A 26,892-nucleotide genomic window follows, 5' to 3' on the forward strand; every position below is an offset into this window, starting at 1 on the left:
CTGCGCGACAGGGGAAGAAGAAAGCCGGTGGTCTCTCTGCCTACGCTGGGCGGAGGGGGGAAGAAGCGAGAAGTTGAGTGGAAGGAAGAGGCGCGAACGACTTGGGGATGGCACAGAAGGCTCTGTGCCGGGTTTCTCACTTTCTGCCTCTGGCTTCATTCCTGACTGCCACGCGTTTAGGGCTTTTTGTGCTCCACAAAACGACCCGCCTTCTTTTCCGGGTAAGCGCGGCAGAGAGAGGGACCGAATTCCTGGTACACGCTTAAATACCACGCCGTCTCGACTTGGCTCTGTCGCCCATCAGAGGAAAGAAAACGACAGAGACCGCATACTGGGGAGAGTCGTGCTGCAGTGGTGTGGCCCGCACATTCACTGCGTTTGGTATGCTTTGGAAGAACAACGAGGCAGTACGTGATGAACTCCATCCGTCGTGTATCTCCCTCCAGTCAGAATTTCATCGCCCCACTCACTTACTGTACATGCTTCCCCAGGCCTCTCTGGCGAAGGCTGCAGAGGAACCTTGGGAGTTTCTCCAGGCGGTTTTTTCGACGATTTCGTGGGAACTGCGTCGGGTAATACCCTTCGCTTCACGACTGCTTCCGTAATTTTTCGCAGAGAGTTTTTGGGGGCCCGAACGCGCGGCAATGTTTAGTGGAGTCTACAGCCGTCGAAATTCGTTTGTCGTGAAACTGCCCGTCGGTTCGATAATGTGTTTGTGTAAAAGGAGGGTTTGTGTCCACCCCCTGACTCTCCGACTGGTTTTTTCTCCAGCCCACACGCCTGGAAACAGGATGCGACTGCAGAAACAGCCGATTTCCTCAGGCACACGGGGCCTGGGAAATACCTGCATGCGCAGGGCTGGAGCTCGTTTTCGCCTACTCCCTCTCCAGTAGATGGGAGGGCCACAAAGGGAGACAAAGACGTGCGTCGTTGCGGTTTTTGCACTTCGTGCCTTTGTCTTTCTGTGCTTGCTCCACAGGGTGAGGAAGAAAGTCCTTCCGACGATCAAAATGGCGGACATTGGCAAGAGACCCAAGAAGCGCGTGCAGACGTTCGGCCGCAAGGTGAGACATCCTGTCTTGCTGACGGTACCGTACCGTAGACTCCAAGGGACAACAAACACACGCGTCCGCACGCTCTGTCTGATTTTCCAGTTGGTGTGCATGCCTGGTACAATTTCGCCCGTGCCTGGTAGTGTGGTGCAGTCCTGCAGCTGCTCTTGTCTTTTGCGCAGGTGTGCAAGTTTGCAGTCTCGCCGTGCATTTGCATGCAGATGTTTTCCGTGGGTGTCCGCTGTTTCTTACAGAAGAATGCGGTTGCCGTCGCGCTCTGCACTCAAGGCAAGGGGCTGCTCCGTGTGAACGGATGCCCCCTGGAGCACCTTCAGCCCGAAGCTTTGAAGGTGAAGGCATTCGAGCCTCTTCTTCTCTTGGGGAAGGAACGCTTTCAGGATGTCGACATTCGCGTTCGTGTTAGCGGAGGAGGGTACGTTGCTCAGATCTACGCCATCCGGCAAGCCATCGCTAAGGCCGTCGTCGCCTTCAACCAGAAGTGTAAGTTTGCAGGACGGAGATTCCAGTGCTGGTGACGGATGGGATGGAGTGCAGAAAGCAAGGAAAGGGGGCTTCATAGTACAGTGGAGAATTACAGCTCGTTTTTGTAGTGTCATGTGCGCTGGGCAACAGGCATGACGACAAATGAGCAAGTGCTCTGCATGTAGAATCTTTGTTGTGCCTGCCATCTCGGCGTGTGCATTGCCAGATCGAGACGACACACACTTTCCTAGGAGCGGGGGGCGGAATATGCGTGAGATATAGCAAGCGCGTAGTCCTTTCATCCGGTGGCGTGGATGGTCACAGAAAGATTGAGGGGGAGAACGGGTGTGTTGTGTGAGCATGCTTATCGAGAAAATATCGATTTGCGTGTCGTCCTCCTTGTGAATTTCCCCGTTGCAGATGTGGACGAGGCAACAAAGAAGGAAGTTCGTGATATTCTCGTTGCGTACGACAGATCCCTGATCGTCGCCGATCCGCGGCGCTGCGAGCCGAAGAAGTTTGGCGGTCCTGGTGCCAGAGCACGCTACCAGAAATCTTATCGATGAGTGTTTTGGAGGGTTCCTGTCTCCCCTGTTCGGTTTTCTGAAGGGGAGGAAGGGAGGTCTTCTTGTGTGCTCGTTGACTCTTTTCACTTCACCCTTGTGGATCCTCTTTCTTCTTTGGCGCGCAGCCCATGGCTAAAGCTGGTACGGAAGACTGGAAGTGTGAGTATTCTAAACTGTGCTTCGAAAACATGCAGCCTTCTGGGCATTGTCGGCTAGTGTGTAGCCTGAACTGTGTTGACAGCGCCTGAAAAGTTTCGAGTAATCATAAAGAAGTCGCCTGTATTTGTTCCCTCGTCTGGAAAGACACATTCACCCAGGTCCAGTGGTCGCGCGGCTAACAGTCACAAACGGACGGAGGCACCTTTTGTCGACATCCATATTCGCAAACTCCCCGCTCAGAAGCGCACCACTCCACTACATAATGGTTGTACGAAGATACTAGAGTCCATAGTTGGTTGTCAGCAGATCAATTTGTTCCGTGCGTCTTCGCGCACGGAAAAATCCCAGTTTTTAGTGCGTGACTGTTGGATTCAGTCAGAACCAACATCTGGCCTGGATTTGCAAACAAGACGTTTTGTCTACGTATGGAGTCGAACAAAAGCTGTTTTGTAGAAGAAAGGTTCTCATCAAACACATTTAACCCAGTTCAGCTGTCCAACTGATTCTCTCCTAGAGGACGTAGACCACGTGCGAAAAGTTGACAAAGAGTTGTCCCACAAGCAACGTCGTGCGCCACTGGATGCGATTGTCTACATTCATTGGAGCTTTCTTTGAACACTCTCATTCGACAAGCACTTCCACTAGCAGCAATGTCAATTATGGAACATCAAGCGAATGCTGCGGCCACTACATCCAAGACCTGCACCTGGTTCCTTGCGTAGCGCTTCTTAGCAATTGTCTATAGACACCGGAGAACTACTGGGTATGTCAAGTTTCTATTAGCTGTACTGGGTGAATGTTTTACTCACAATTCATAGTTGGTACGATTTTTAAACGTCTCTTAGAACTGCCCTGGTGTATGTGTTGACAAGATGCCGGCCACTCAGGAAATGGTTATGGACATGGAGCCTAATTCCGAAATGCACGGAGACGCACTTGCCCAGGCGACTCTTGCAGTCCAAAAATACGAAACAGAAAAAGAAATATCACGGCATATCAAGACCTTCTTTGACGCAAAGTACTCACCAAACTGGCACTGTATTGTCGGCAAGAACTTCGCAAACTACGCGTCCTACGAGTGCAAGTGCTACCTTTTCTTCTACGTCGGGCAGACAGCTGTACTCCTCTACAAAATGGGATGACCCTGCTTGCGGCGACGTAGTAGTACGCAAAATTGTTGGAGTTTCCTCGCAGCATTTTTTTTCAGTAGATCTCCTTTTCTATGTCTAGTCCCGTTCCTACATGCTCTGTGTTTGTTGTGCGCACTTTCCATTTCTCAGGCATCCACTGCATGCCAGACACAATGTCCGCTGCTTCTCACTGTGTCGATCTTTTTAATCAGTCCTGCTAACATGAGGGCTCCTGTGTTTACCGCATTTGTCTTTCATACTGTTTTCTGTGTTCTGGTCCACGGTTTTACTGGCCTGTGCTACAGACTGACTCCTCCTCTTCTCCCTTCCGTCATCTGTCTCCGCAGCACACCTGCGCCACAATCGATCACCCCTACACTGCGGCCAAACAGTCGTCGTGTCCTGAACTTGTTTATGAAGAAGAAAGGCGGAAGAGTCTTAGTAACTCTGGAGTGCACCGAGGCACGGGCGCTTGGCAAGCCCCCGTCGCGATACATAACTTCGAAGAATAGGAGGACGACGCCGGAACCCCTCGTCTTGAGGAAGTACAACAAATACTTACGACGTCATACTATTCATAAAGAAATAAAGTGAATCAGTGGCTACTTTGCGTGTCTACTGAGTGCCGGTTCTGCGGGACGCAGGAGATCCTTAAGGATTTTCTCGGCAACGGTTGACCGTCTCGAGCCGAAACCATGCATGGGTGTGCCCGTCGATCTGCACAGGGCATCCCCCGTCAGTTATTTTCACTGTAACGGTTTTGCTTGTGGACAGCTCCGATGGTTATCTGCTTGATTTTAAGGGGCGCGGCCATGTTAAGTGTGCTTTCTAGGCGGGGTAGCTAGATTTGACGGACCGTGTAAAAGCAGAGGTCTGCGGCGACTTGACTGAAAACGTGTTTGTAAGGACTTCTGTCCCAGAAGCGAACGAAAAAGTGGCAGACACAGCGCAGCTACGGTAAAGGAAGCATTCATGAGCACGCTGGAAAGTGCCATATATTCACAAACAACCCTCAGTGACACCATGGCAAGCGCTTTAGCCTCTTGCGTGGTCGTTGTTCGCCCTTTACAGGACTTGATTGCTTGAACATCTGGTTACGACCAGCTTATGGGCATTCTACTCTGACAGGGTTCATCCTTAGCTTTCACACAAATCATGGGTTGAGGACACAGCGAAAAAGAGGTCTTGAATCAGGTTGTAGGTTCACTACCATTTTCCGTTGTTTGTCCACGTCTTTATGCGGGGTTGTGAGGCCGATTTCAGAACTGAAGGCAGGGAGAGGATTTTGTGAGCCACAGCCGTTATTGATGACGTACTTGCCCAGCACTAATTACTATAAGCATTTTTAAAAAAATAGCTGCGAGCAAATAATTGGGAAATACTGTGCCGCTTAATGCTGTACGTACAGCGGCTGTGCCTCACTTGCGCTCGCCGTGGCACGCGCCACGCGATTCACATTAAAATAAGGCAACCACAACGAAGGGAACGATTTGACAGTGGTGATGGGGTTTGCTGGCGGTCTTAGGAGTAGCTAGCATTTTGAAGTGAAGCAGCTATGATGACTGCCAGACTCTCATTTCGTACACGATACCCCACTGTCCACGTTTCCGCCTAGACTGGCGCCGTGTCTGCTAGTGACAGTCATAAAATGATGACTCATCAGTCCGATGGTGCTATGGCAATGCAGTCCGAAAATACGGTGGAGCCTCTCTTCCAACTACTGGTCCACAAAGTAACAATCGAGAACTTCGATTTGATGCGAGATCTTGGTACGTCTTCCCTTAGGCGTTTGAGTGTATGACAGTACTAAGTTCCTCCAAGCACGAAGGAAGGCGTTGCCCGACTGCCCGGAAGACTCGGACGGTAAAACGTGTTTGCTCGTGCTTCGTACCTGGAAACAGAAAAGTTTTGGCTGCAGACTTTTTTGAACAAGGCACTGTTCTGTTTCTCGGTCCTTTCGGTCAAGCTGCTGGTTTGGATCTTCAGCTGTGGTACGAGCTTTTTTTGCAGTTGAGAATACGGCAGTGGTAGTGTCATAGGCTGCCGGGTTTTGTAGGCTGTGTCCTAACGGTACATCATGAGTAAAGTTTGGAGATCAACACTACAATGCACTCATTTGCTTTAGGAGATCGAGAGGACTGGGACGCACTGACAATCACCATATCTAATGAAGGTACACTACCATGAATGCCATCATACCAACTTATTTGTTGCTTACATTGCCGGTGCTCCAGGAACGGAAGGTGACCTTCAGCGAAGTCGCATTTGGCATCGTTAAAAAAATATTTCCCTCCCAGATTTACCTGACTTTACCAAACTTGCCCTGCTTGATTCGAAAGATGGCATGAAGGAGATCTCTTCCTGCGAGACAGTTGGCATATGCAGGGCTAAAAGAGGATATGTCCGTTTTTTCTTCAACTGGACAGAGCATAATATTTTGCGCGTAAGGCGGCTGCTATACTTTAATACTTACGGTGTTTAATCGGAGACCAGGTGGGGAGCCGCCTTGTGTTGAAGATGGAGATGCGGTTTTTGCGGAGAATGGTTCAGCTCGGGAGTGAACCGACCAAGCCGCAGGTGTCTTCAACGTTTCACCAAGATGTTTTCGATTACCTGTCTGACAAGTGAGTTGCCTCAATACATATTCTCTAAATTCACTAAACACAACCAAGATACAGCTTTTTTAAGTCAACCACTGGTATGAGGAGAGAAGTTTGACATGCTCTTGTGCAATTATGCCTTTTTTTCAGATAGAGTTTTTATCGAGGTTACAGGCACAAGTAGGGAGTGATATTAGCACCGCAGAGACAACTTTCAGACACGCTTCTTCAGGAATTGTCTGCAGCAAGGCTCTTCTTTCCTGTCGCTCTCCTGTGTTCCAGAGGATGTTTGCTGGCAAGTGAATTTGCAGCTGACCAGGTTAATAATGCTCAGTCTCTGTTGTACAGGGAACTTTCGGGAGGCCACATCTGAGACCATTGAACTGAGTGATCTCGATGTGGACACCGCAATACTGCTGCTCAGCTGGATCCAGACCGACAGGCAGGTTTCTCTTGAGCGTGTTTGCGTCAGTCGTGAATCATCAGCAACGGTGGCCAGATTTCCAGGAGCCTCAGAGATTAGCTGGGCAGCTTGTGTCAAGCTTCTAATGGCCGCTGATCGATTTCAGATACAGAGACTCGTAAGACTTCAGCGGACCGTACAAAGTGTGAAACAGCCACACCCTCTGCAGATTGATTCCTGCAATCGCCAGCTACGCCACCTACTTGCACGTGGCCTCGCGTCACTGCAAGATGTTGTGTCCATGAGAAAACTGATTCAGGAGAATGCAACACCTATCACATCACAGCTAGGTATGGAAGAATTAATGCACTGCAGGCCCGTTTTGCGCATTGCATCCCACCTTTCTGCAGCGCGGGACTGTGAAGGATATCTTGCCTCAAAGGCCGCACTCGACCCCTCTCGGCTTTGGAGCGTCCTTGACTTCGTTCCCCAGTGCGCGAAGGCTGATTGATACATATCCTCGCGAGGGTCGCGAGGAGGCTTGACGCTTCTGACCCCCACAGAACACACCCACACGCCTATGTCAAGAGGCTTTTGACCGAGCACGCAGCTCGTGCGATGATAAGGTGCTACCTGAAGCAGATAAGAATCAATTCGAAATGTACCTTGCAGCGGCACTTTGTTAGTTCAGAAACTGGGAATTTCACCGTCAAACAGATTCCGAAATATGTCTTCCTTCCAGGCACACCTTGTGTGGGACTGAGTTGTCCCTTTGTTGAATGAACCATGAACTACATACTAGAAAGCACCCCTCCAGGAAACAAGAGGCATAAGAGCCACAAAAGGGGGTCGCAAGCACCGATGACAAGCGTCCCCAGAATATTTAGAAGCTTAGTGGTTGCGAAATGTTGACACGATCCCGCGTTGGCACCACCGGCTCTGTGTCACTTCACTAGCCGACCATAACATCCGAGACATCTGCAGATACAATCGATTCTAGATGCTGTGGAATGCACTTGAGCACGGATGTCTCATATTGCCTATATCTTAGAGTCAGATCGGCCACTACGCATGGCATCCCATATCTCTCATTCGGAAGATTACGCTCGTCACAAGGAAACGTAGACGACTTGCCGAGTCGATGGTGTCCGTACCGGATCTATTCGCTCGAGGCAACACATGCGATCTTAGTGTACAGATCCACAGACTAACCACAGCAGTAGTTGCAAACCCGCGGGGTAGATGAATGTCTATCGCAGCGCCGTCAACAGTGCGGCCGCTGTTACCTCAGCCGAAACAGTGAATACCTTGGTATCAAACACGTGTCTAATCGGGAAACGGAACCTGGCTGGTGGGCCTTACACCTCAAGCATTTCAAGAAGGCAGACTCTCAACGCCTCTTGTCGAGAAGTGTGGCCTACCACTGATTGTTCATCCCATGTGCAGGTTCTACAGTGAGGTAGTTGTTCGGCAGAGAGTGGCTGCACACTTCTCAGCTCATTCCGACGGTAGCAAGATGATATTTTAAGTCCTCTTGTACGTCGCAACAGATAATTCCAACCAGGACCGCATAAGGATGACGAGTTGGACACGAGCAGCTACCAGACACTCGTCGAGGTACAACAATCGACAGCCTCTCCAGCCAGCGCCGTCCCAATACGGTGAAAGGTGGAAAAGAGCACGCCGCTGCGCCGCCGTGCCACAAAGACTACTCATGAAGGCTTTCGTATATCTGGACAATCCACTGGATCGTGGCTGGGTATCTGAGAGAAATTCATTTGTCAGCCTAAAGTGTCCATTATCACGTGGACGCTGTCTGCGAAAGGTGCCGGCGCAAAGTAGCAGCCCTGCTCGCGCCGGCTTTTCCCAGCATGCCTTGTGGCTCTGTTGCTAGTGCCTGTGTGTCTCCGCAACAAGGCATCATAAGCCTCGACCGAAAATCCTCTGAAACAGCCGTTCTTTACTCAAGACAAAGGATTTTTATGCGGTATGGGGTTTCACATCGTCTGCTTCTTTTCCGGTCCATCGCAGCAGCGACGAGACGAAAACATGCTGCTGTGCTTTGCAGGCGGCATCTTGGACAAGACGCCGGAAGTGACCCAGACGCTTCCCTTGCATTCTTGGTAAGGTGTGTCCCTTTTGCTATAACATCTGCGCTTTTGTGTCTGTCCTTCATTTCAGTTGATTTGCTGGGCTAGTGCTCAGGACAGTTGCTGTTTTTTTCTCCTGAGCCCTCTGTAGAGTCCAAAAAGCCGTTGCCCTGCTGATGCCTGCTAGTACGCGTCTCTGTGTTTGGGCCCGGTGACCAGGCCGGGCCCTTTCCGTTGGCTTATTCTTTGCACGACGTTCAGTGTCTGAGTGTCCACGTGTCGCTGCGTCGTCTGTGCTCTTTAGTATGAAGCGACTTTCCTGTCTCTTGCTCTGCAGTACACGCGTCACGCACCCGCGCTCGCGACCACCGGAGATCGAGGTGACGGGCTGTGTAGGTGGGTCACTTCTTCACACTTCTTACTAATCTTCCCGCTTCATCTGATCCGTTCGTTTTCCAGCTTCTTCCAGGACCCTGCCAGAATGTTTACCGCCCTCCGTGTGTTCAACCTCCTCGTGTTAGAGGAAGGTGAAGAGTACCTTACGGATTGCCCGTCCTCTCTCACCTACTCTCATCCCTATGCAGTTCACTTGTCCGCGGTCGAGGCGACCACCTGCCCCGCACCCGAGTCAGTTGGTGAGGATGCCTCGACGGGGATTCCGTCGTTTCGGCAGGAAGTGCTCCAGCGTCTTCTTCAGCAGACACTCCAGCACAGTCCGCCTGAGCGAGGTCGCTTGCGAGTCTGCAGCAAGTCGTTGATCTTTGACTCCCACCATCCCTCTGCAGACATCATTAAGCTTCCCTTCAAACGAATACTTTTCCTTCATCCCCTGCCTACTTCGACCCACAATACCAACGAAGGTTCCTCGTCTTTTCCGGCCCCGTCAGCGGGCCGAGCGGGTGGGGGGGGCGGGCCGCGTTCCTCGGAGGGATGGAATTCTACGACGCTGTTGATTGCCGCGAGTGAAATCACGCGTGTACCCATTCAGCTTTTCAACGGCAAAACCCGCTGCGTCCGACCCTTCACATCTGACTGTGCGTCGTCTTCGCCTGCTCCTTCGGAGCTCGACGTGCAGCGCATGCGCAGCTGCGACGGCGGCGCCGCGTTCACTTCTTCCCCTGCTTCTGGGAACACTCCTGGAAGGTCGCTGTCAAACCTTTCCTCTGGCACCCTCACATCGTCTCTGTTTTCCTCCGGAGCCTCGACAGTCCGGAGCTCCTGGTGGCCAGGCTCGGGAGCGGAGAATGTGGCCGGCACTCCGGTGAACGTACAGCCCGGCGCGAAGGGAGTGCCAGCGTCTCAGTCTCCCTCTGTGTTTCTATTCCTCCTCACATTCGAAAGTCCTCGCGTCTCGCCCCTGGGGTCGACGCCTTCCGTCTATTCTGCTCAAAGTTCCAGCGCCAAGCCACGGGGAGCCGCGTCGCTGACGGCTCTCATCGACGGTCTCTGGCGCGCGAACAACGGGAAACCTCTCATTCCCCACATTCACCGGCCAAGGTGTGTCCAGCGACAGGTTCCTTCTTGGAGGCGAGGAAGGCCAGAAAACGCTCAAAGTCTTACGCGGAGCGGAGAGAGCAATGCTGGGATCGGCGGGAGCCTCGCAGGTCCTGGAGGTGACAGCCTCGACACTCCCGCGGGGGTCATTGTAGATACAGAGGACTACGCGAGTGAACAATTGCATGCGTTAACGCAGCATCTGACCTTCAGTTTGGCTGAACTCGACCACCGAGAGCAACTTCTCCTTCCTTCCAATAGAGGTATGCGGAGTAAAAAAGGGGGGGAGGGGGGGGGGGGGGGAGAACGGGGGCGAAACAAGGACCCGGTGAAGAGGCATCGCCGATGCTTGGCGTTGGGAGAGAATATTTCGGTTCAACAAGAAACACACGTTGTGTCTTTTTTCTGGTTCCCATCGCGGTTCGTACTTTGCGTCTCCCGTCTTTTTTCCTCTCTTTCTTCCTCCCCTCGCTAGCCTTTGCCTTTCGTTTTTCATTCTCTCGCACTATCTTCCAGCCCTGTGTTTCCTCGCCTTTTCGTCCGCTTCTTTCCTTCCTCGAGTTCCCTTGTTTTCCTTCTATGTGGCTATATACCTCTGCTTTTCTCGCACTACGGCCTCCGGTTTCGTTGCATGCAGGGTACTGGGTCCGGCGCATTAGGCCTCTGATTCACCACCGCGGCCTTCTCCTGCTAACGTCGGCGGCAGTGTATTTTCAGCCACATCCAAATTTCACAAACAGCAGCACGAAAGCGTATCCGCTGCAGTCCCTGCTTCACTGTTTCCGCCGCATTCAGTGTCTACGGCCGAACGCTCTGGAATTGGTCCTCTATTCTGGTCAAGACGCGCCGTCCGCTTCGTTTGCGCGACGGGGGTTCTCCTGTTTCTCTACCGACGTGGACGCTGGAGGGACTCGCATGCAGCGACGCGGCCAGGACTTCACAGAGTTCACAGGTTCCGGAGATGCAGATGCAAATGCTGACCGTTGGGCGGGGAAGCGCAAGACCAAGCGGCCGTTCAAACTCGTGCTGCTCGAGTTCGAGAACGAGGACGAAAGAGAAATCGTCGCCAGGGCTCTGCAAAAACAGAAACCGGAGTGAGACGAAACTGGATTGTGGCGCAGAGAAGGCCTTCGGAGTTTGTTGTTACAACGTCGCACGTCGATCTGTGAATCGCCTGTGCATACGCATTTATTGCCACATGCAAGCAGTGGGGTGCTGCGCGAACTTGTCTACAGACTCAGAAAGGGCAGGCTTCAAATACACAAGAAGCGCTGAAGCGAAGCGCAGTGAGAACAGAAGTACATCACGATCGTGGTCACAAACACATATCCCTTTATTTGTGTTCTAAATAGAAAGCTATGATCTATCGTCAACCTACATGTAGGCATATATAGACATATATATGTATACATACATACATATATACATATATGTATATATATGTATATATGCATATATATGTATATATGCATATATGTATATATATATATATTTGGGCAAGTGAAAGAGTTTCCTGTGAGTTTTGGGACCCCGTTATGGATTCGGGAGAAGGGGATCTCATGTTTCTCCACAAGAATATTTGAAAATTTATCTTTTAGATGCTGTCATGACTGTGCTGTGTGTATCTACACGTGTGGCATAGAATACCCGAAATGTAAATTGCACAAATAATTCTCTTCAAAATTTCATTCGGTTGCATCCGTCTTTCAGGGCCTTTCTGGTTCAGTCCTCCGTACACTACGTGGAGTGCATGAAACAGCTTTGGGTGGACGGCCGCCTTTCGACCTACCATTACTTGGATTTCTTGAACTGCATCGCGGGAAGAAGCAAATCTGACTATAGTGCGTATCCTGTTTTCCCTTGGACAATTATGCGGTAAGCGGCTGTAGAAATGCATGCCAGTTTGAAGTAGTCAATTTCAGAGTCAACTTCTTCTTTCCGGTGCACCTTGCCGCCGAGCTCTGCATGCCCTGCTTCTTTCCACCGGAACTTTTTGGATTGACTTTGCCCTTCTTCTCTGGAGCTGAACGTCTGCCTGGATGAGTACACTCTCGTCAATCTGCACAACCCCCATGCTCAATCAACATGCCGTCTTGCTTCGCATCATACGTCTCCAAATGCTTTACACATGCTTCTCGTCTGCACAGGTCTGTGCCCACATGTGGAGGTATGTTTTAACTCTGCCTAGACTTATACGTGTATATGTGTATGGTTGTCTTTCCGGCTTTGTTTCCTGTGTGAAGACGTTGTTTTCATGGGCGTGACTTTTCTCCTTGAAATCCTTGCTGAGGCAATTGGAGTGTATGCGCGTCTCTACACGGCTTCGCTTCGAGACTTGCCCCGCTCTTTACTGCTTGTGTCGACTTGTCTATTTAGCTTTCTTCCGACAGACACTTCTATCCCTGTTGAAGACGAGGCCATGCGCGATTTGTCCAAACCGGTGGGGGCGCTCGAGCCTCAGCGCCTGCAGGCACTCCTCAAGAGAATGAAAGAAATTCAGGTGGTGAGCCTAAGGAGCGGCTCGAGGATTTGCACGTTAAACCCCACAAAGGGGCGCAGAACTGCTTTCAGACACTCTGGTCTGCAGGTTTACTCTGAAAACTGTGTAAAAGCTTAGAGTCGAAGCTTCCTGGTAGAAACTGTCTGCACCTAAAATGGAGCTGCAGTTTTTTTTCCTTGGTATTCTCGCTGTAGAAAAACACTTTGCAACCTTGCTGCATGTACATCGGGCAACGACCGACTTTTTTGCGGCATTTTCAGAACCCAACTGACGTGCTGTTTCGATGGGCAAACAGAGCAGCCACTATTTAGCGTCTCGCATATCCACTGGAGCGTCGCCGGTTCTCGCTGTTCCTATGCTTCCAGCACAAAACTCCGAAACTCCCGTCTTTGTCTACCTCGGGCCTTGCCTTTCTGCTGGATCTGTGTGTAAAGGCATATGCACACACGCTTATATCTGCATGTGCCTATATGCGTGTATATATGCTTGTGAGTCAAGGTTCTTGGTTGTAATGAGAGGATCTAGGACAAAAACCGCCCCCGACAGTCGTGGTGGGCGAGAGGCGATTGACCTTTTCCAGTAGTGGTGTCGAGGCCTGCTCAGCTACCCAGGAATGCGAGAGAGGCAGTTCGCTCGCATGCGGCGTCCCCGGTGCGTTCTCGTGTGCGTCTCGCGGACCATACCAAGGGACCTGCACTCGCGGGTGTCTTTCAGAGAGACGAGAAACGGCCTTTGGTCTTTTCTCTGTGACTTCTTTGGGGTTTCGTGTGTGTGCAGGTGGACTACGGGGCGACTGGTCCGCTTCGTGACGTGGACGATGCGTGCGAGGACAGCCATGGGTCGCACTGCGAAGAGGCGAAAGATCGGAACGCAAATTCGTACTTGTACGGCAGCCACTACAGCACTCCAGCCTTCACCGTTCACTGGCTTGTGCGGCTTGTGCCTGAGTGCCAACTGCGTCTCCACGGCGGCCGCTTCGATTCCCAGCAGCGGATGTTCAACAGCATGCAGAGCGCATGCAAAGGTGAGAGATTTAGACAGACCTTCAGGCTGACCCCGCCGCGTGGAAGACTGTCTCTTTGGCTTCGACTTCAGTTGGAGCCTTCTGCTCGAAAACCGAACTGCACTGCCAAATACGCGCTCTCTTCAAATTCCGACGCACTGTATGAACAGAATACTTGTCTTCAAGTTTTTCGACCTATCTGCTTCTAGGAGTTGCTTTCACGAACAAAATGAAAGAAAGTTTCCCTCTCAAGGCAGCTACTCACCTTCGCACCATTCTGTAGGCGTTTCAGATGCGTATCGAGGAACATGAGGAAGTTCGGCGCAGAAGACAGGGAGGTCGTTGAGCGATTCACTTTTCGCGTTTGTCTTTGTCCAAAGGGGATCTTGTCCGGAGAAGAACAACAGTGACCACAGGCGATATTCTGTTTTGCGTCCACGCGCGAGAGACAGACACAACCCATGAGTTGGTTTGCTGTCTTTGCAAAAGTTCCTTGGCCCTTTCGGTTCCGGTTCGGAAGTCGTTTTCCAGCACCTAACGCGAGTTTCTGCTTTCTTGTCCGCTTCTTAGGTTCTGTTTTTGTGCCCCGAGAGCGCGTCTTCTGTCTTGCATTTTTTCGGTTTTTTGCGCAGGCGCTCTGACGGGTCAGTCGACTTTTGTCGAGTTGATTCCGGAGTTCTACGAGTTCGATCCGTCTTTCCTCGTCAATCGTCTGTCGGTGTTTCTCTCGCCTCTTCCGTCTGCGCTGCCCCTGTTTCCTTCTTCTCCCCACATTCTCCCGCCGCCTTCGCAGCAGCCGCCCGTGGCTCTCACCGACGTCCTTCTCCCTCCCTGGCCTGCGCCGGCTCAGACGCATGCAACGACTTCCACAGACTCGTTTTCGCACTCCGCAGATCACTCGTCCCTGTCTCACAGAAGAGAGAGAGCAGAGACAGAAGAAGGGATGCGAGGAGACAGGGGCGAGAGCGAGCCTGCATCCTCTCTTCAGCACAGTCACGCGAGAGAAGAAAAGCGAACGGAGTTGGGAACTCAGAGAGCCGAGCGCGGAGACGCCGCCTCCTTTCTTCTGCACTTGCGCCAAGCTCTCGAGGGGACATGGACCAGCAAGCACGTGCACAACTGGATCGACCTTATATTCGGATACAAACAGACCGGAGAAGTACGACGAGTTCCGGGGGTTTCACAACCGATGAGGGCGAGGCACCGCGAGAACTGGAGGGAGACAGGGACGAACACGCAACCAAAGAGCGAGGCGAGAAGTTGCAGAAAAGGGACAAGGAAGACACAGGGAGAGACTGAGGGAGAGACGAGAGGGCGCTGGCCACTCATGTTTTCGCTTCCTCTCAGAACAACCACAGAACCCGGATGCCTGCTGCCCTTCACGAGTGCTCCCTCATTGCCTGTCTCCCGACTTTGTCATCGAGGTCTCACTTTTTTTCTAAGCTCCTTGTTTGTTTCGGCTCAAAAATACAGACACCAGGGTGTACCGTGCTTACCCACCTTTCTTGTTTCTTCACTTGCCTTGGCTCTATCGCGGCGACCTCTGAGTGCCCAGACTCTTTTCTGCTTTTCTGTGTTTTCTTCTCTTCAGCCAGCGCGTCTGGCGCACAACGTCTTCCACCCTCTAACCTATGCGAACGCAGCGGCGGCGGCGGCGACGGGGAGCTGTTGTCCCCTGGGGGCTCAACGCCCCTGCCTCTCTCCGGCAATCGCCGCCACACTCGAGCAACTTCAGCCGAGTGCCCTGCATGTTCAACTCCAAGAATTTGGACAAACGCCCATTCAGCTGTTCGACAGACCGCATCCAATGAGGTCAGCGCCGTCACGTAAATCGCCAGCCGGGATCTGAGACGCGAGACAACACTCTGGGAAGGAAAGACTTTCATGAACTCGTCCACTCAGATACCTGAAAATCTATCTGGGGCCTTTTCTCTGCACATATATCCATGTCTGTGTCTCTCTAGGTATGTCTCTCTCTCTCTCTCTATATATATATATATATATATCGATATTAGTGTCTCTCTCCATATCTCCAGATCTATCTGCGTTCACATTATTTGCCTGTCTGCGTGTCTCTGTGTGTGTATCCGTCTCGAGCTGTTCAATCTCTGTCTACCTGCATTTGTCTATCTCTGTATGTGGATAAGGGAATGCCTATGCACATATACTACCGATGTTACCAATATTCTTTGACTTTGAGTGTACGAAGGTCATGGCAGCTAAGAAGTAACAAACATCTTCAAACGCTACAGCGACCTCCGTTTCATTCAGTTAGGAGCGCAAAGGTCATGGGCAACTTTGCGCAACCGCAACCACAAAATGCGTTTGGTTCTCAGACTGGCATGTCCTCCCTTCGATGCATGCGCGTGGAAAGAAGCGTGTGGACACTTGACGCACAGTGGAAGGGCGTCTCCGTCGTCTTCTCCGCGGGCGCTTGCCGCAGCGACTTGTGCTCGCTCGACAGCGTCTCTCTCGCTCCTCGCTGGTTCCAGTTCTTCGCGCAGCACAAGCATGTGGGGAGACATGCCTTGGTTTGTTTTCATGCACCACAACCGACATCTCCTGAAAGGCCTTCTTGAAGCCCCCGCAGTCGAGCGCTCGCTCTCCCAGGGGGTACCCCTGTCGCGTCTGTGGCACCTCGCAGGCCAGCACCGGCCTTCATTGCCGGCGCTCGCCGAGGAGCCCGGTCTCTCTCGGTTTGCCTCGAAGTCGAGAGACGCGTTTCTCTCTCAGGGTCCCAGGCCTCGGGAGGCGGCGTCGGAAGCGAACTGTGAGACGGCGGCTAAAAGCGAGCTAAGAGTCGCCCAGAACGGAGATGGCTGCCGACAGCGGTCGCTCGGCGACGCTCACGAGCGCCAGTATTCGAACGCGTTTCCTCGACATCCCGCCACCAGTGGCCTCAACACAACCTCTCAGCAAAGATCCGCCGCCGGCTCTTCCTACCCTGCCGCTGGCCAGTCGAACAGAGAAGCCAAAGGGTGTCGTGAACCGGAGACCGTCGGGCCGGTGTCGCCCCACGTCTCGAGTGCGGGGCCTGTCTCCGGGCCTGTCTACCGCGAGAGGGAGACAGCCACGGCTGTTTCTTCGAGCCTCGCGCAGCAGCTGGGACCTTCGTTCGCGGCCGCGAAGCCTCTGGGTCTGGCGCAGAGCTCGCAGTCGCCGTGGGCCGTGTGGCTGCCGACGCGTGAGACAGAGAGAAGAAGAGTTTGTCTCTCTAAGTGCCCGGCACGGGCCTCGCTCACGGGTCTCGCGCTCTGGGGCGAGACGGCCTGTTGCATCGGCCATGACGGCAGCGTCATGTGCTTCCAGTTGAAGGACGCGCTGCATCGAGGTGGACGAGAAGAAGGCGCTGAAACAGAGACAGCAGACGCCTCAGGGACAGAAAAGGAGACTGGAAACGGGGATTCAGAGATGGCGACGGTGGACACTCAGAAAGGAGCTGAAGAGGCGCGAAGCGGCCGCGAAGCGAGTGGAAATTGGAAGGAGGCGGGAGAGTTTGAAAGAACGGAGAAAGATGAAGAAGGCAGAATCGACGGCGGGTCTTTGCGGTCTCTAGCCGTGTACCGCGTAGCCTCTGTGCCGCTCTGCAGCGCGACGTTTGTCGGCAGCAGCGGCGTCATCGCGGTCGGCGCGTTCGACGGAAGCATCGCGCTGCATGGGATCCACACGCCGCAGGTCGACTACTTTTTCGGCGAGTCTGCGTGCGACTTGGAAGAGTCGAAGATGCCGTCTTCCGGGGATTTTCCTGGAGAGAGAACAGCAGCCGCTCTGGGCCTGTCACGATCGACGTCGTCTCCGCTTGACGCTTCACCACCGTCGAATCTCGCGCTCTCGCGGCCCCTGAGTCGGCAACTCTGTCACGCCGACAGCGTCATCGCTCTCTGCTACAACTCTTTCCTGCGTGTGTTGATCTCTTCCTCGTCAGACGCCACCGTTCGCGTCTGGGATGTCTCCGCGTTGGCGACACCATGCCAGCACCCGTCCAAGTCGCTGCTGCTTCTCCAGCAGGTGCTCGACGACCACGAAGGCGAGGTGACTGCAGTGGCATCGAATCGTCACCTCGTCCTCACAGGCAGCGAGGAGGGCCTGCTGCTGCTCTTTGACTTGCGGCTTCCTTCTCAGCGTTCAGGAGCTGTCTGGGGTGCCCATGCGGCGGGTCGGGCGCCGATCAACTCGTGCGAAATCTCCGACTTCTCGGCTGCAGCGGTCCTCGATCCTGCGTTCCTCGCCGACCAACCTTTGGCGTCTAGTCGCGAACTCGGCGCCTTGGCGGCCTCGAACGGAGATGACTCCGAGGCGGTCTTGGGTCGGTCAGTCTACTCGCCTTACGCCTTCTCGCCGTACTTTGGCGCTGCGTGTTCTTCGCGAGACGCCTCGCTCGACAGCTGCGTCCTGCTGCCGTCTTCGTTCTTCCCCGTTCAACGCTGGGACTTCCGACAAGGTGGAACCGAGGCAGTCGCGGCCTTTGCGAAGAAGAGAACCTGCATGCGCCCAAACGGCGGCTTCGCCCCGAGCTTCAACGGCCTCGCCGACAGCCACCTCCGAGGCGACGGCGACGGAGACGCACACGCCATGCTCCTGCGGAGAGGGGCGCGGCCTTTCTGTGGATGCCTCGACCCCACAGTCCAGTACGCTCTTCTGGCGGGAGTGCGGAGACGAGAAAAAGGAGAACGGCGAGAAGAGAGAGGCGGAGAGCAAGGAGACAGGGCCAGCCGGGAGGAGACGGGGAGGTGTGCGGTCAGCAGTGGAACTGAAGGAGAGAGAGAGAGGGGCGGGGGTCGAGGGGGCGGCGTTACAAAGAAGCCGCAGAAGCAGAGACCCTTTGAGGGATACCTGGGCCTGTACGACTTGAGAAACCGGAACGAAGAAGTGACGTGGAGGCTCCAGCACATCGAGGAACCTGCGTTCATTGCCACAGCGCCAAGCAGCGCAGAACTCTCCGTGATGGGAGTTGACTTCGGAGCCGCAGGGCTCCTCGGCTGCAACTACATCGCCGTCGGAGACTTGCACGGACATATCGAACTCCTCGCTGCGGGCGACAGTGTCGGAAAATTTACGTGGAGAGGATAGAAAAACGAGAAAGAAGACTGAAGAGAGAGAAAGAGAGGGGGAGAGGAACACCGGGAAAGAGAAGGAACAAGGGAAACGTAGAAAGAAAAGGGGAGAGGAAGAAAGGGCGAGAGGGGGAGGGAAGAGAAGGAGAGAAAATGAGGTGAGAGGAAGCGAGGAAGAAGGAATGCTTTTCTTTGACAATCGAGACCGCGAGAGAGAGAAGAGAGAAACAACGAAATGAAGAGGCAAGCAGGGAGACAGACGCGGCTGTCCAGCGAGTGGTGACAAGGAGGTTGTTTTGTGTGAGCATCAGCAGAACAATCGTCTCGGAAACGTAGCTGTGTCGAAGGGACGCTGTCTGTAGAACCTAACGTTGTTTCAAGAATGCTGTCGCTCTGTTTTTCGTACTGAGTCTGTCTCTTCCTTACTATTTTGATCATCTCGCGCCTCTAAAAGACGTCATCTCCTCTTTTTTCCTTGGTTTCCTTCGTGTTCAAAGTGTATTCTCGACGGAGCGCGCTCCAAGACGAGGTCACTCTCGCAAGCAGCAGCGACGTGAAACGCACGCGTCATTCTCTAGAGGTTTTTGTCTAAGGACGGAGATTTAAACACAGGCGTGGGCATGCGTCCACGGGTGTGAGTGGGCGTGTGTAAATGTCCGTTTTCACCTTTTCAGAGTTTTTTTTCTCCGCGGTCTCGACAGCGACCGAGCTAAGGATGCGTTTCAATCTGTTTTATTTTGTGTTCCATGCAGTTCCACGTCTTGTGGAAGGGCACCCGCCGGCCTTCTCGTCATGCGAATCTCTTCATTTTTTCTGTATCTACACGTCTCTGTTTCAAGAACTCGAGGCCCAACTTAGGGTCGGATCCACTCTTAGTGTGTGTCTCGGTAAGAGCCTGTGGTCTCAGTTCCGCCTGAGAAAACCGAGAGGGCCAGAAAGAGCAGAGTTTTCGGACTGTCAAATCGCGAGAGGTTTGCGCGTCGCCGCTCTCTGCTATTCACCACAGACGCGTCCGCGCCGAAAAGTCCACATCGCTGCTCTCGAAAAAGCGGGGCAGGGCGCAACACGACTTTGCGGTAAAAACATCAGGCGCATCGGCGACCTTTGTTTTCTCGGCACACCGCTGTGTAGTTAGGCGTCGAGTAAAAGTCCTCAGCATCTGGAACAGGTCATGATTGGGGAGCGGAGCAAGGGGAACGTCTGCTTAGTTTTCTCTGGGGGAATCCGCTGCAGTGTGTTTCCACGGTCGAGTCTGTTCCGGGGGTGTTACACGAATCTGCCAAGGTCTTGGCTGTAGCGAACGAGGAGGTCTGAGGACGAGAGGGGGTCTTTCGGACATGCGGGCGAGTCTTCTCTCACCCCGCCTCGGGGAGTTTCTCTCCAGTTGTGCACACGGGAACGCAGGAGACCCATAGAACCACGTGCTGTGCCTCCTGAAGTAAACATCTTCTGTTTGTAATTCACGAGCTTTACACTGAAAGTACAAGTCGTTTCAATAACGTTTCAGTTCACTGTTAGAGCGATTCAAAATCTCTTTCCACACTTCCCCTTACCACACACGCATTACCTTTATGACCCCAGGAGGAGGGCCTTTTTGGTCTCGCACGGCCTGCCGTGGGTCTCAGAACCCCACAACTGAACCGGTGGAGACAAATCGTAAAATACAGGAGACAGAAAGGCGTGCCAAGAGCGCCAAGGTACCGCTGGTGAGCTTGGAAGCAGTTTACCTAGAAACATGAAGTGCAGGGCTGTTCTGTAGATGCACTGTTTCGCAACCACGAGCTCTTTAACTCGGTAGAGTTCCTGCGCACACTTCACAAGGTGCTCATATGAGTCTTCCCAACTGCGACGCAAAGTACCATACAATCTCTCCCTTTTACTTTGAAAGTTTGCGCGAGGTGCAGGGATGGAAACGCCTTCATTCTTTGAAAAAAGACGCGTTTCGCTTTCATTTCTTTCCAGAGAGAACTCAAGAGACAGAGAGGAACGAGGACTAACCGGTCTCTCTGCGACAGAGGAGAGAAGACACAAGACCGAAAGAGCAGATACCCCCACGGCGTCGACCCTTCCTCACAAGAGGCAGACGGTCTCGGGAAGCTACACGCATGCACGGCAGAGAAGGCATCTTGTCTCCATTCGCTCGCAGCTCTCCTTCCTCGCGTTTTGACTCCCTAGCTGCACATGTTCTCTCTCTACACTGTCTCTATTTGAGAGTCGCTGTCGTTTGTGGCTTAGGCGTTGCGCCGATTCTTTGCGACCAGCTTCGCGTTGTGTCACAGAGCGACGAAGGGCATAGTCGATGTGTCAGAGTCTGCAAGGTCGAAAGGCGAGAGGAGGACAGACAGGAACAGACAGGCAGGAGTCAGTTGAAATGTCGAGAAATCAGGCGCGACCCACACAAACGTTTCTGAGGTTGTTTCAGTGAGAAGAGTCGTATTCATCGTATACTTGAACAGTCAATGTTTTGTGTACACAAGACCCTCAAATCCAAAGCTACCTGTAAGAAGCTCCCCCTACGGGGAACACAGTCAACGAATGGCGGACGGAGCGTGCACAAGCTGGGCAGCGTTTTCAAGAGCAGTAAACTCGATAATTCGCGGCGTCTGTTTGCTCACCAGCTGCAAGGTACAGAGCGTGTTCAGTGTGCGCGAGAAGAGTGAGGGTTCGGAGCGCGAAGAACTTGAAGCAGAGGCCATGTTCTTCTTCTTCTCTCAGCTTCTTCTCTTCGCGCCTGCGCCTGCGAACCTTCCCGACATCCGTCACTCGGCCCACACGCAAGAGGGGCGCCTCCGCGTCACCCCCCTGGCGAACGCCGAAGGACGAGAACTCGGCAGCCGACCGAGGCGAGGCAGGCAGGCAGGAAGCTGAGGAGAATGATGACGACGCAGATGCAGAGAAGGGATCCGCGCTCGAGGCAAAGGAAGCAGAAGAGGCAGGGAGTGGAAAGGTTCCTGGAGGCGCCGCCCCCGAAAGGAGACAGTCAGAGACAGGGAGACAGGAAAGCCGAGCGTCGGGTGTGGAGGCGCACGCAGCGAAGGGCCATCGACACCGAGATACCAAGAGTACCGCGAAGCGCCAGAGAAAGGAGAGATAGTCTCCAGAGAGAGACGCTGCACTCGCATCCCAGGTGCAGCAAGAGGAAGGAGACACACTCGACTGAGTCAGGAACAGCTCGCGCTCCGGCCTCTCCATTTCGTACCAACGACCGCCTTGAGTGAAAACAGGCAGGTTCCAGTCCGGAGTCCCCAGACACAACGCAAGACCCTCGACGAGACTGCAGAGAAACAAACACACCGGCGACTGCCATCGAAGTCTGCCGTCAGGCCGAGGATCAAAGCCTCTTCTTCCAACTCGTTTTCACGGCAAACCTAAAATTCGCGCATAAAGGACTCAGAAACAAAAGCGAGTGCACATGCAAACTTGTCATGCCACAGATACGCAGCGAGTGACACTGCTGCGGAACATGCACGAACACAGAAATGCATATATATATATATATATATATATATATGGAGAGTCTCGTTTGCGGAGGTAAAGTTGACAAAAGTAGAGTTCTGTTTTCATTCGCATGTGAAACCCTAGGCAGAAAACAGGTGGATCTGTTGATCTTGACTTCTGTGGAGAAGAGTTGCGCTCGGTGGAGGGCTCCCCCGGATAGAGAGAGAGAAGCGAGGAAGCAATAAGGGTACAAGGGTATGAGAGGAGCGCACCGAGAGGCAGAGAGAGACAGGGAAGAAACTGGGAAAGAAAGAAGATGAGAGGAGACAGCAGAACAAAAGTGGAAGCGACATGCGAGTTCTGCTCACTCGTTGTGGGTCGCGTGCCTCGAGATACCTTTGTCGTTCACTCCTGAGAAAACAAAGGGGCAAGACGCACGCAAAAGGAAGCGGTCTCAACAAGGAGAGCTTCTCCAAGAACGCAGAGAACGGGTGAAGGCCGCGAAGAAGACACAACACAGTGTCGCTGTCCTCTGTGGCGGCGGCTGACGGAGACACCAGAACGAGAGAATGAAGACCGACGAGCCACGAGAAGGGCGAGGGGAGATAGGGACGGGGAAAATCAACGGAACAAGAGACAGTGTGTTCACCAGGGCCTCACCAAACGTGTGGGAGATGACGGCTGCTGTACGCGGGGGTTTGAGACGCCTGTCTCCGTGAACGAGTTCGACGTCCCAGGTCCCTTCGTCTCGCTTTTTCTGCTTGGCTCTTCTTGGGTTTCCTTCTTTTCTGCTGCCTCCCCAACAGAACCAAGAAAAGGTTTTCTCGCCCTCTCCTTTCCCCGCTCCTCTTGCTCTCTCTGACGAGTCTTGCTCTCCTTGACTGCCGGTCTCTAATCTCCTCTCCCCTTCCCCTCTCTGTTCGGCGACGCGTGACCCCTCTCGGTCCACCCTCTGTAGAAGGAAGGGGTGGGTACTGGAGACCGCGACGACGTCTCTGACTCTTCTTGGCAACTCTCTTGTTTTCGTTCCGGAAGGTCCAGGAAACACCACTCGCTCACACGCTTCAGATACACGCTCTTGCTCTCCCTGGATCTCGTTCCCGACCTCTTTCTTGCTCCCTCTCTCATCCTCTTCCTTGAGCACTGTCTCGATTTCTCTCTTCGAACCCCCACCAAGCTCTCTCTGAACCTCTCCACTGGCCTCTCTCTCCAGAGTTTCCCTGCTCCCTCTCTCGTTCTCTCCCTTGATCTCTCTCTTCTGAACTCCTTCGCTCTCTCCTCCGGTGTCGCTGGCGAACTGGCCCTCTGGAGTCACGTGCATGGAAGGCTCGTGAGAGGGATCCTCAGACGCAGAGGTGTTGGAGAGGCGCGCAAAACGGTAGCTGATTGCCCTGAGATGTCGAGGGACGAACACTGGAGGCGATATGTAGTAAGGAAAGAGCTCCGGGCTCGTTCGGAGTCTCACGCCTCTGCGTTTCTTCCACTCCCCTAGAAGCCGCAGACTCCCCACGACGTACAGTGCACTACACGAGCACCGTTGGAAGCTGGAAATGTCTCTGTCACTCGACAGAGAAGATGCCTCGCTTACCCAGTCTCCTCGCGGATACGCGGCACAGGGCCGGGCGCCTTTGCGGGCCTCTGGACACTGCGGAATCCTCTCCACTTCGCCCTCTGTGGGGTCCGCGGCAGCTGCGCCGAGCACCGACTCTGTCTCCGATCCGGAAAAGAAGCGCGAGACTCGACTGCGCGCTACAGGCCCGAGAGACTCTGCCCGTGGCCGGGGCTCCGCGCCTCCGTCTTTGCCTCCCGACTTCCGCCCAAAAACGATCGAGACAGGGGGGACTTGGCCCCGCGCAGTCGCAAAGAAGGAAGAGAGATCCAGACTCGGAGCCGACGACCCAGAGGCGAAGGACGCGAGAGAAGGCAGCGAAGGGAGAGAAGACGCAGAGAGGCGGGGAGGACCATCGCCGCGACAGAAGGGACTCGCTGAAGGTCGACGCAGGGGTGGCTGCAACTGGAGACGACAACTCGGGCACAAACTTCCCTGGGCATCGAAGACCCGGAAAAGAATCGGGACAGCAGACTCTGGGCTCGTGTCCAGCGTGTCTGTAGTGGCTTCTGGGGTTAGACGCATAAAAGAAAATGCATGCGAATCTGAACAAGATTCGTCAACGTCTGTTCCGAGGTCATCGTCCGCCCTATCGTGATTCCATCCGGCTCTTGCCTCCGTGCGTCTCTCCACCCCCTCCGTATCTCCATTCGGTCCTCTCTCTTCGATTCTGCCTCCACTTCTTCCGTGCTTCCTCTGTGTCCTGTCTTCTATCCGTCTCTCTCCTTCGAGGGGCGTTGCTGTCACTCTGGGTGAGAGGTCTGTTCCGAGTGGAGTCCGAGTTTCTGCGAGTTCTCGCTCGCCTGTGTCTCCTCCAGGACCTGAATCGATGCGGCAAATCCACTGAGACGGCGGCTTGTCTATGTGTGCGGAGTCTGCCTGCTCTGGTTCGCCTTCCTCCTCCTGTTCCACCTCTGCTAGGCCGCGACCGGGCGCAGCATCTTCCTTCTCGTCCTCGACACCCCAAGTTACCCGCGCCGGTTCTCCGCTCTCTTGATCGGAGCGTCGGTTCCTCCCACTGTCTCCTCCATTATCTTCTTTCTCGTTTTGCGTCTCTTCTGATTTTTCTCTTTTCGACGCCCTGCCGTCTCCACTTCGGTCGAAGCCACGAAGAGGCTGCGCGAACGTCGGCTTGTTGATGGTCACTTCCCTTCCACGAACTGAGGCAGCATCTGGCTGATCGCCGGGACGCACCGGCGAAGTTCGCGAGGGCGAAACGGCGGGCGCGGAGTCCTGAACCGTGCAAAGAAGTCCACTCTCTTTGTCCCTTCTGTGATGATCGGTGGACGGTCTTGTCCTTCGACTCTGGCGCTCGGAACTGAGCAACAGCGCCGTTGCATTTTCTCCTTCTCGGTTGCTCTCTGGAGAGGAAGCAGACATCGCATGCGTCTGCCGTGAACCGAGAAACTCGAACTGTGTGGAAGGCGAGCCCTGGGTCTGGGCTGCATGCGATTGTGTCGATACTTCTTGTTTCTCCACGTACGCTTCGCGAGCACAGCCGTTCTGCAACGTACGCTGTGGAACCCCGCGACAGAGAAGAGTCCAAGAGGGAGAAGTGGGAAGAGCTGCCTCATCCTTTCTGGTCGCGTGAGACAGCCGCTCACCTTCAGGGCTGGACTGTCCATACACCTCCCTCGCCTCGCCTCGTTTTCTTGTGTCAAGGAGTTGCGCATCTAAGTCATCACCTATACCTGAATTCGCACTCGTTTCCTGACCCCCGTTGTTGTCTCTGCTGAGTCGCTCTTCTGCCACACCTTCGCCTGCGCTGAGAAAATGAAGGCCCCGTCGAGTTACGTCTAGCCTGCATGCTGCGTCTGCTCGTGGAAACGCAGCGAGTAAAGGTTCTAACAATGCCCTTGCTCGTCTTTCACACCCTTCCTCCAAGCTGCCCTGCTCCCTACCGCTCGCGGCGTCTTCGCGAGCTTTCGTTCTCCTCATTTCTCCTCGGACAACGCATGCGCTCTTTCGAAGCAGCTCTGCAGCGGCTGCGGAAGGGAAGCAAGCGACGTAGAGGCCGTTTTCGTCTCCCAGTGCAGGATGGAGCAGAGACGCTTCCTCAGAGGCCGTTGAGTGAGTCCCTGGAACGCGTCTTGGCCTCGCAAGCATCTTGCCGAGAAAAGACTTTGGGGATTTGCCGTCCTCATTGGCCAAGAAGTCCGCGGAGGAGAAGAAGGAAAAACTCTGTCGCCTCATCTCCGTTTTCTCCACAGAAAACACGACAGCTTCTCCGCAGCAGTCGTCACGCGCATGCAGAGTCGACGCCGAAAGGCGGCGGGTGGCTGGGTGTGAAAGCGAACGCGAAAAACGTGGAGGCACTCGTGCCTGCGCGTCCTCGCTGCATGCGCCGCCGACAGGCGAAGCAAAGCGTTGGCGACGGAGTCCCGGTGAAAGAAGAGCAGCCGACAAAAAAGGAGAGGACGCGAAAGAGGGGGCGACAGAGGCGGGGGGGGCGTTCGGCGAAGAGGGGCAGGACTGCGGACGGGAGGGACAGCGCGATGAAGCCGGCAGGGAAGCGGCCGGCAGAAAAGAAGAGGCGACCGATGCAAAGTCGTCTGTCCGCGATTTGTCCGGTGTCGTGAATTCTGACAAGGCGACCGAGGCGCAGGAGCCAAAGGCCGGGTGCCTACACACTCGGTCGAAAGACATCGCAGAGAGCGGACTGGCTGGCGAGACAGACGGACCCGAATAGGAAGTCGGCGACACAAACGCGGAGGCGTCTCCTTCCTGCCGAGACGAAACCGCCTTCACTCGTCGGACAGAAGCGAGAGACACCGAAGAAAAGGCTGAAACCGCGCTCTGCGACGACGGAAGCGAGAGGTCGCACGGCGAAGCCAGAGACACCGGGAAAGGCGACGACAGGGGTGACGGGTGCTCCCGCGAAATTCTCGAAGGCCTTCGATCTGCAGGATTGTGCGCCGAACTGAGGCCGTCGCACGGTTCCGCCTGCGTTGAAGTGCCAGACGGATACTGGCCGCCGGCTGCCGACACAACAGGGCAGAGTTGGTCAAGTTTATGTACACCCGGAGAGCGGGTCGAGCGCAGCTGTGGAGGAGTACATGCGTTTTCCGACAACGAGGGCACGCGGCATTTGGACATCGGAGTCTTGACAACGTCCGAGTGACAGGCTCCGTCCTTCCTTGCGCCACTTTCCTCACCACCGTCTCTGTCCTCTCCACGCCCAAGGTGGAGTCTGCAGGGAGGCCCGCCTCTCTCCATCTGCCCAGAACGTCCGCAGACTCGCACTTTACAGGCTGCGTTTCTTCGCGGCTCCGGTGTTATATAGGAAATGAGCGAGGGCGCAAACACGGGAA

The 26,892-nt window shown here is 54.1% G+C and overlaps 6 protein-coding genes across 6 annotated transcripts; 5 read left to right on the plus strand and 1 right to left on the minus strand.

The window, feature by feature from the left end:
* Positions 1–55: 55 nt before the first annotated feature.
* Positions 56–2,383, plus strand: RPS16 (ribosomal protein RPS16). Its single transcript, XM_002365363.2, has 4 exons — positions 56–572; positions 980–1,064; positions 1,307–1,553; positions 1,956–2,383. Exons 1-4 carry the CDS (start codon positions 415–417, stop codon positions 2,099–2,101), a joined length of 636 nt encoding a protein of 211 aa, XP_002365404.1. The 5' UTR covers positions 56–414; the 3' UTR covers positions 2,102–2,383.
* A 749-nt stretch (positions 2,384–3,132) lies between these two features.
* Positions 3,133–3,402, plus strand: TGME49_263030 (dynein light chain 8 family E protein; the record flags this gene model as incomplete). The annotated part of the gene is made up of 1 exon (XM_002365362.1): positions 3,133–3,402. One exon carries the CDS (start codon positions 3,133–3,135, stop codon positions 3,400–3,402), a length of 270 nt encoding a protein of 89 aa, XP_002365403.1.
* A 402-nt stretch (positions 3,403–3,804) lies between these two features.
* On the plus strand, positions 3,805–3,984 carry TGME49_263020 (50S ribosomal protein L33, putative; the record flags this gene model as incomplete). The annotated part of the gene is made up of 1 exon (XM_002365361.2): positions 3,805–3,984. One exon carries the CDS (start codon positions 3,805–3,807, stop codon positions 3,982–3,984), a length of 180 nt encoding a protein of 59 aa, XP_002365402.1.
* A 1,024-nt stretch (positions 3,985–5,008) lies between these two features.
* TGME49_263010 (hypothetical protein) lies at positions 5,009–7,448 on the plus strand. Its single transcript, XM_018781310.1, has 15 exons — positions 5,009–5,159; positions 5,212–5,253; positions 5,309–5,381; positions 5,447–5,460; positions 5,516–5,563; positions 5,625–5,633; positions 5,688–5,833; positions 5,884–6,014; positions 6,069–6,088; positions 6,141–6,170; positions 6,223–6,285; positions 6,339–6,436; positions 6,490–6,571; positions 6,623–6,743; positions 6,804–7,448. Exons 1-13 carry the CDS (start codon positions 5,039–5,041, stop codon positions 6,511–6,513), a joined length of 819 nt encoding a protein of 272 aa, XP_018637145.1. The 5' UTR covers positions 5,009–5,038; the 3' UTR covers positions 6,514–6,571; positions 6,623–6,743; positions 6,804–7,448.
* A 1,516-nt stretch (positions 7,449–8,964) lies between these two features.
* Positions 8,965–19,202, plus strand: TGME49_263000 (Beige/BEACH domain-containing protein; the record flags this gene model as incomplete). The annotated part of the gene is made up of 8 exons (XM_002365359.2): positions 8,965–10,240; positions 10,615–11,071; positions 11,688–11,852; positions 12,354–12,480; positions 13,255–13,501; positions 14,113–14,639; positions 15,072–15,292; positions 15,817–19,202. The coding sequence occupies 8 exons, from the start codon at positions 8,965–8,967 to the stop codon at positions 18,548–18,550; spliced, it is 5,754 nt and encodes a 1,917-aa protein (XP_002365400.2). The 3' UTR covers positions 18,551–19,202.
* Positions 19,203–20,807: 1,605 nt separating this feature from the next.
* TGME49_262990 (hypothetical protein) lies at positions 20,808–26,797 on the minus strand (the record flags this gene model as incomplete). The annotated part of the gene is made up of 4 exons (XM_018781309.1): positions 20,808–20,845; positions 21,150–21,808; positions 22,341–22,383; positions 22,633–26,797. The coding sequence occupies 4 exons, from the start codon at positions 26,795–26,797 to the stop codon at positions 20,808–20,810; spliced, it is 4,905 nt and encodes a 1,634-aa protein (XP_018637144.1).
* Positions 26,798–26,892: the final 95 nt, after the last annotated feature.

This window comes from Toxoplasma gondii, chromosome VIIb, assembly GCF_000006565.2.
Source record: "Toxoplasma gondii ME49 chromosome VIIb, whole genome shotgun sequence".
NCBI classification, from domain to species: Eukaryota; Apicomplexa; class Conoidasida; order Eucoccidiorida; family Sarcocystidae; genus Toxoplasma; species Toxoplasma gondii.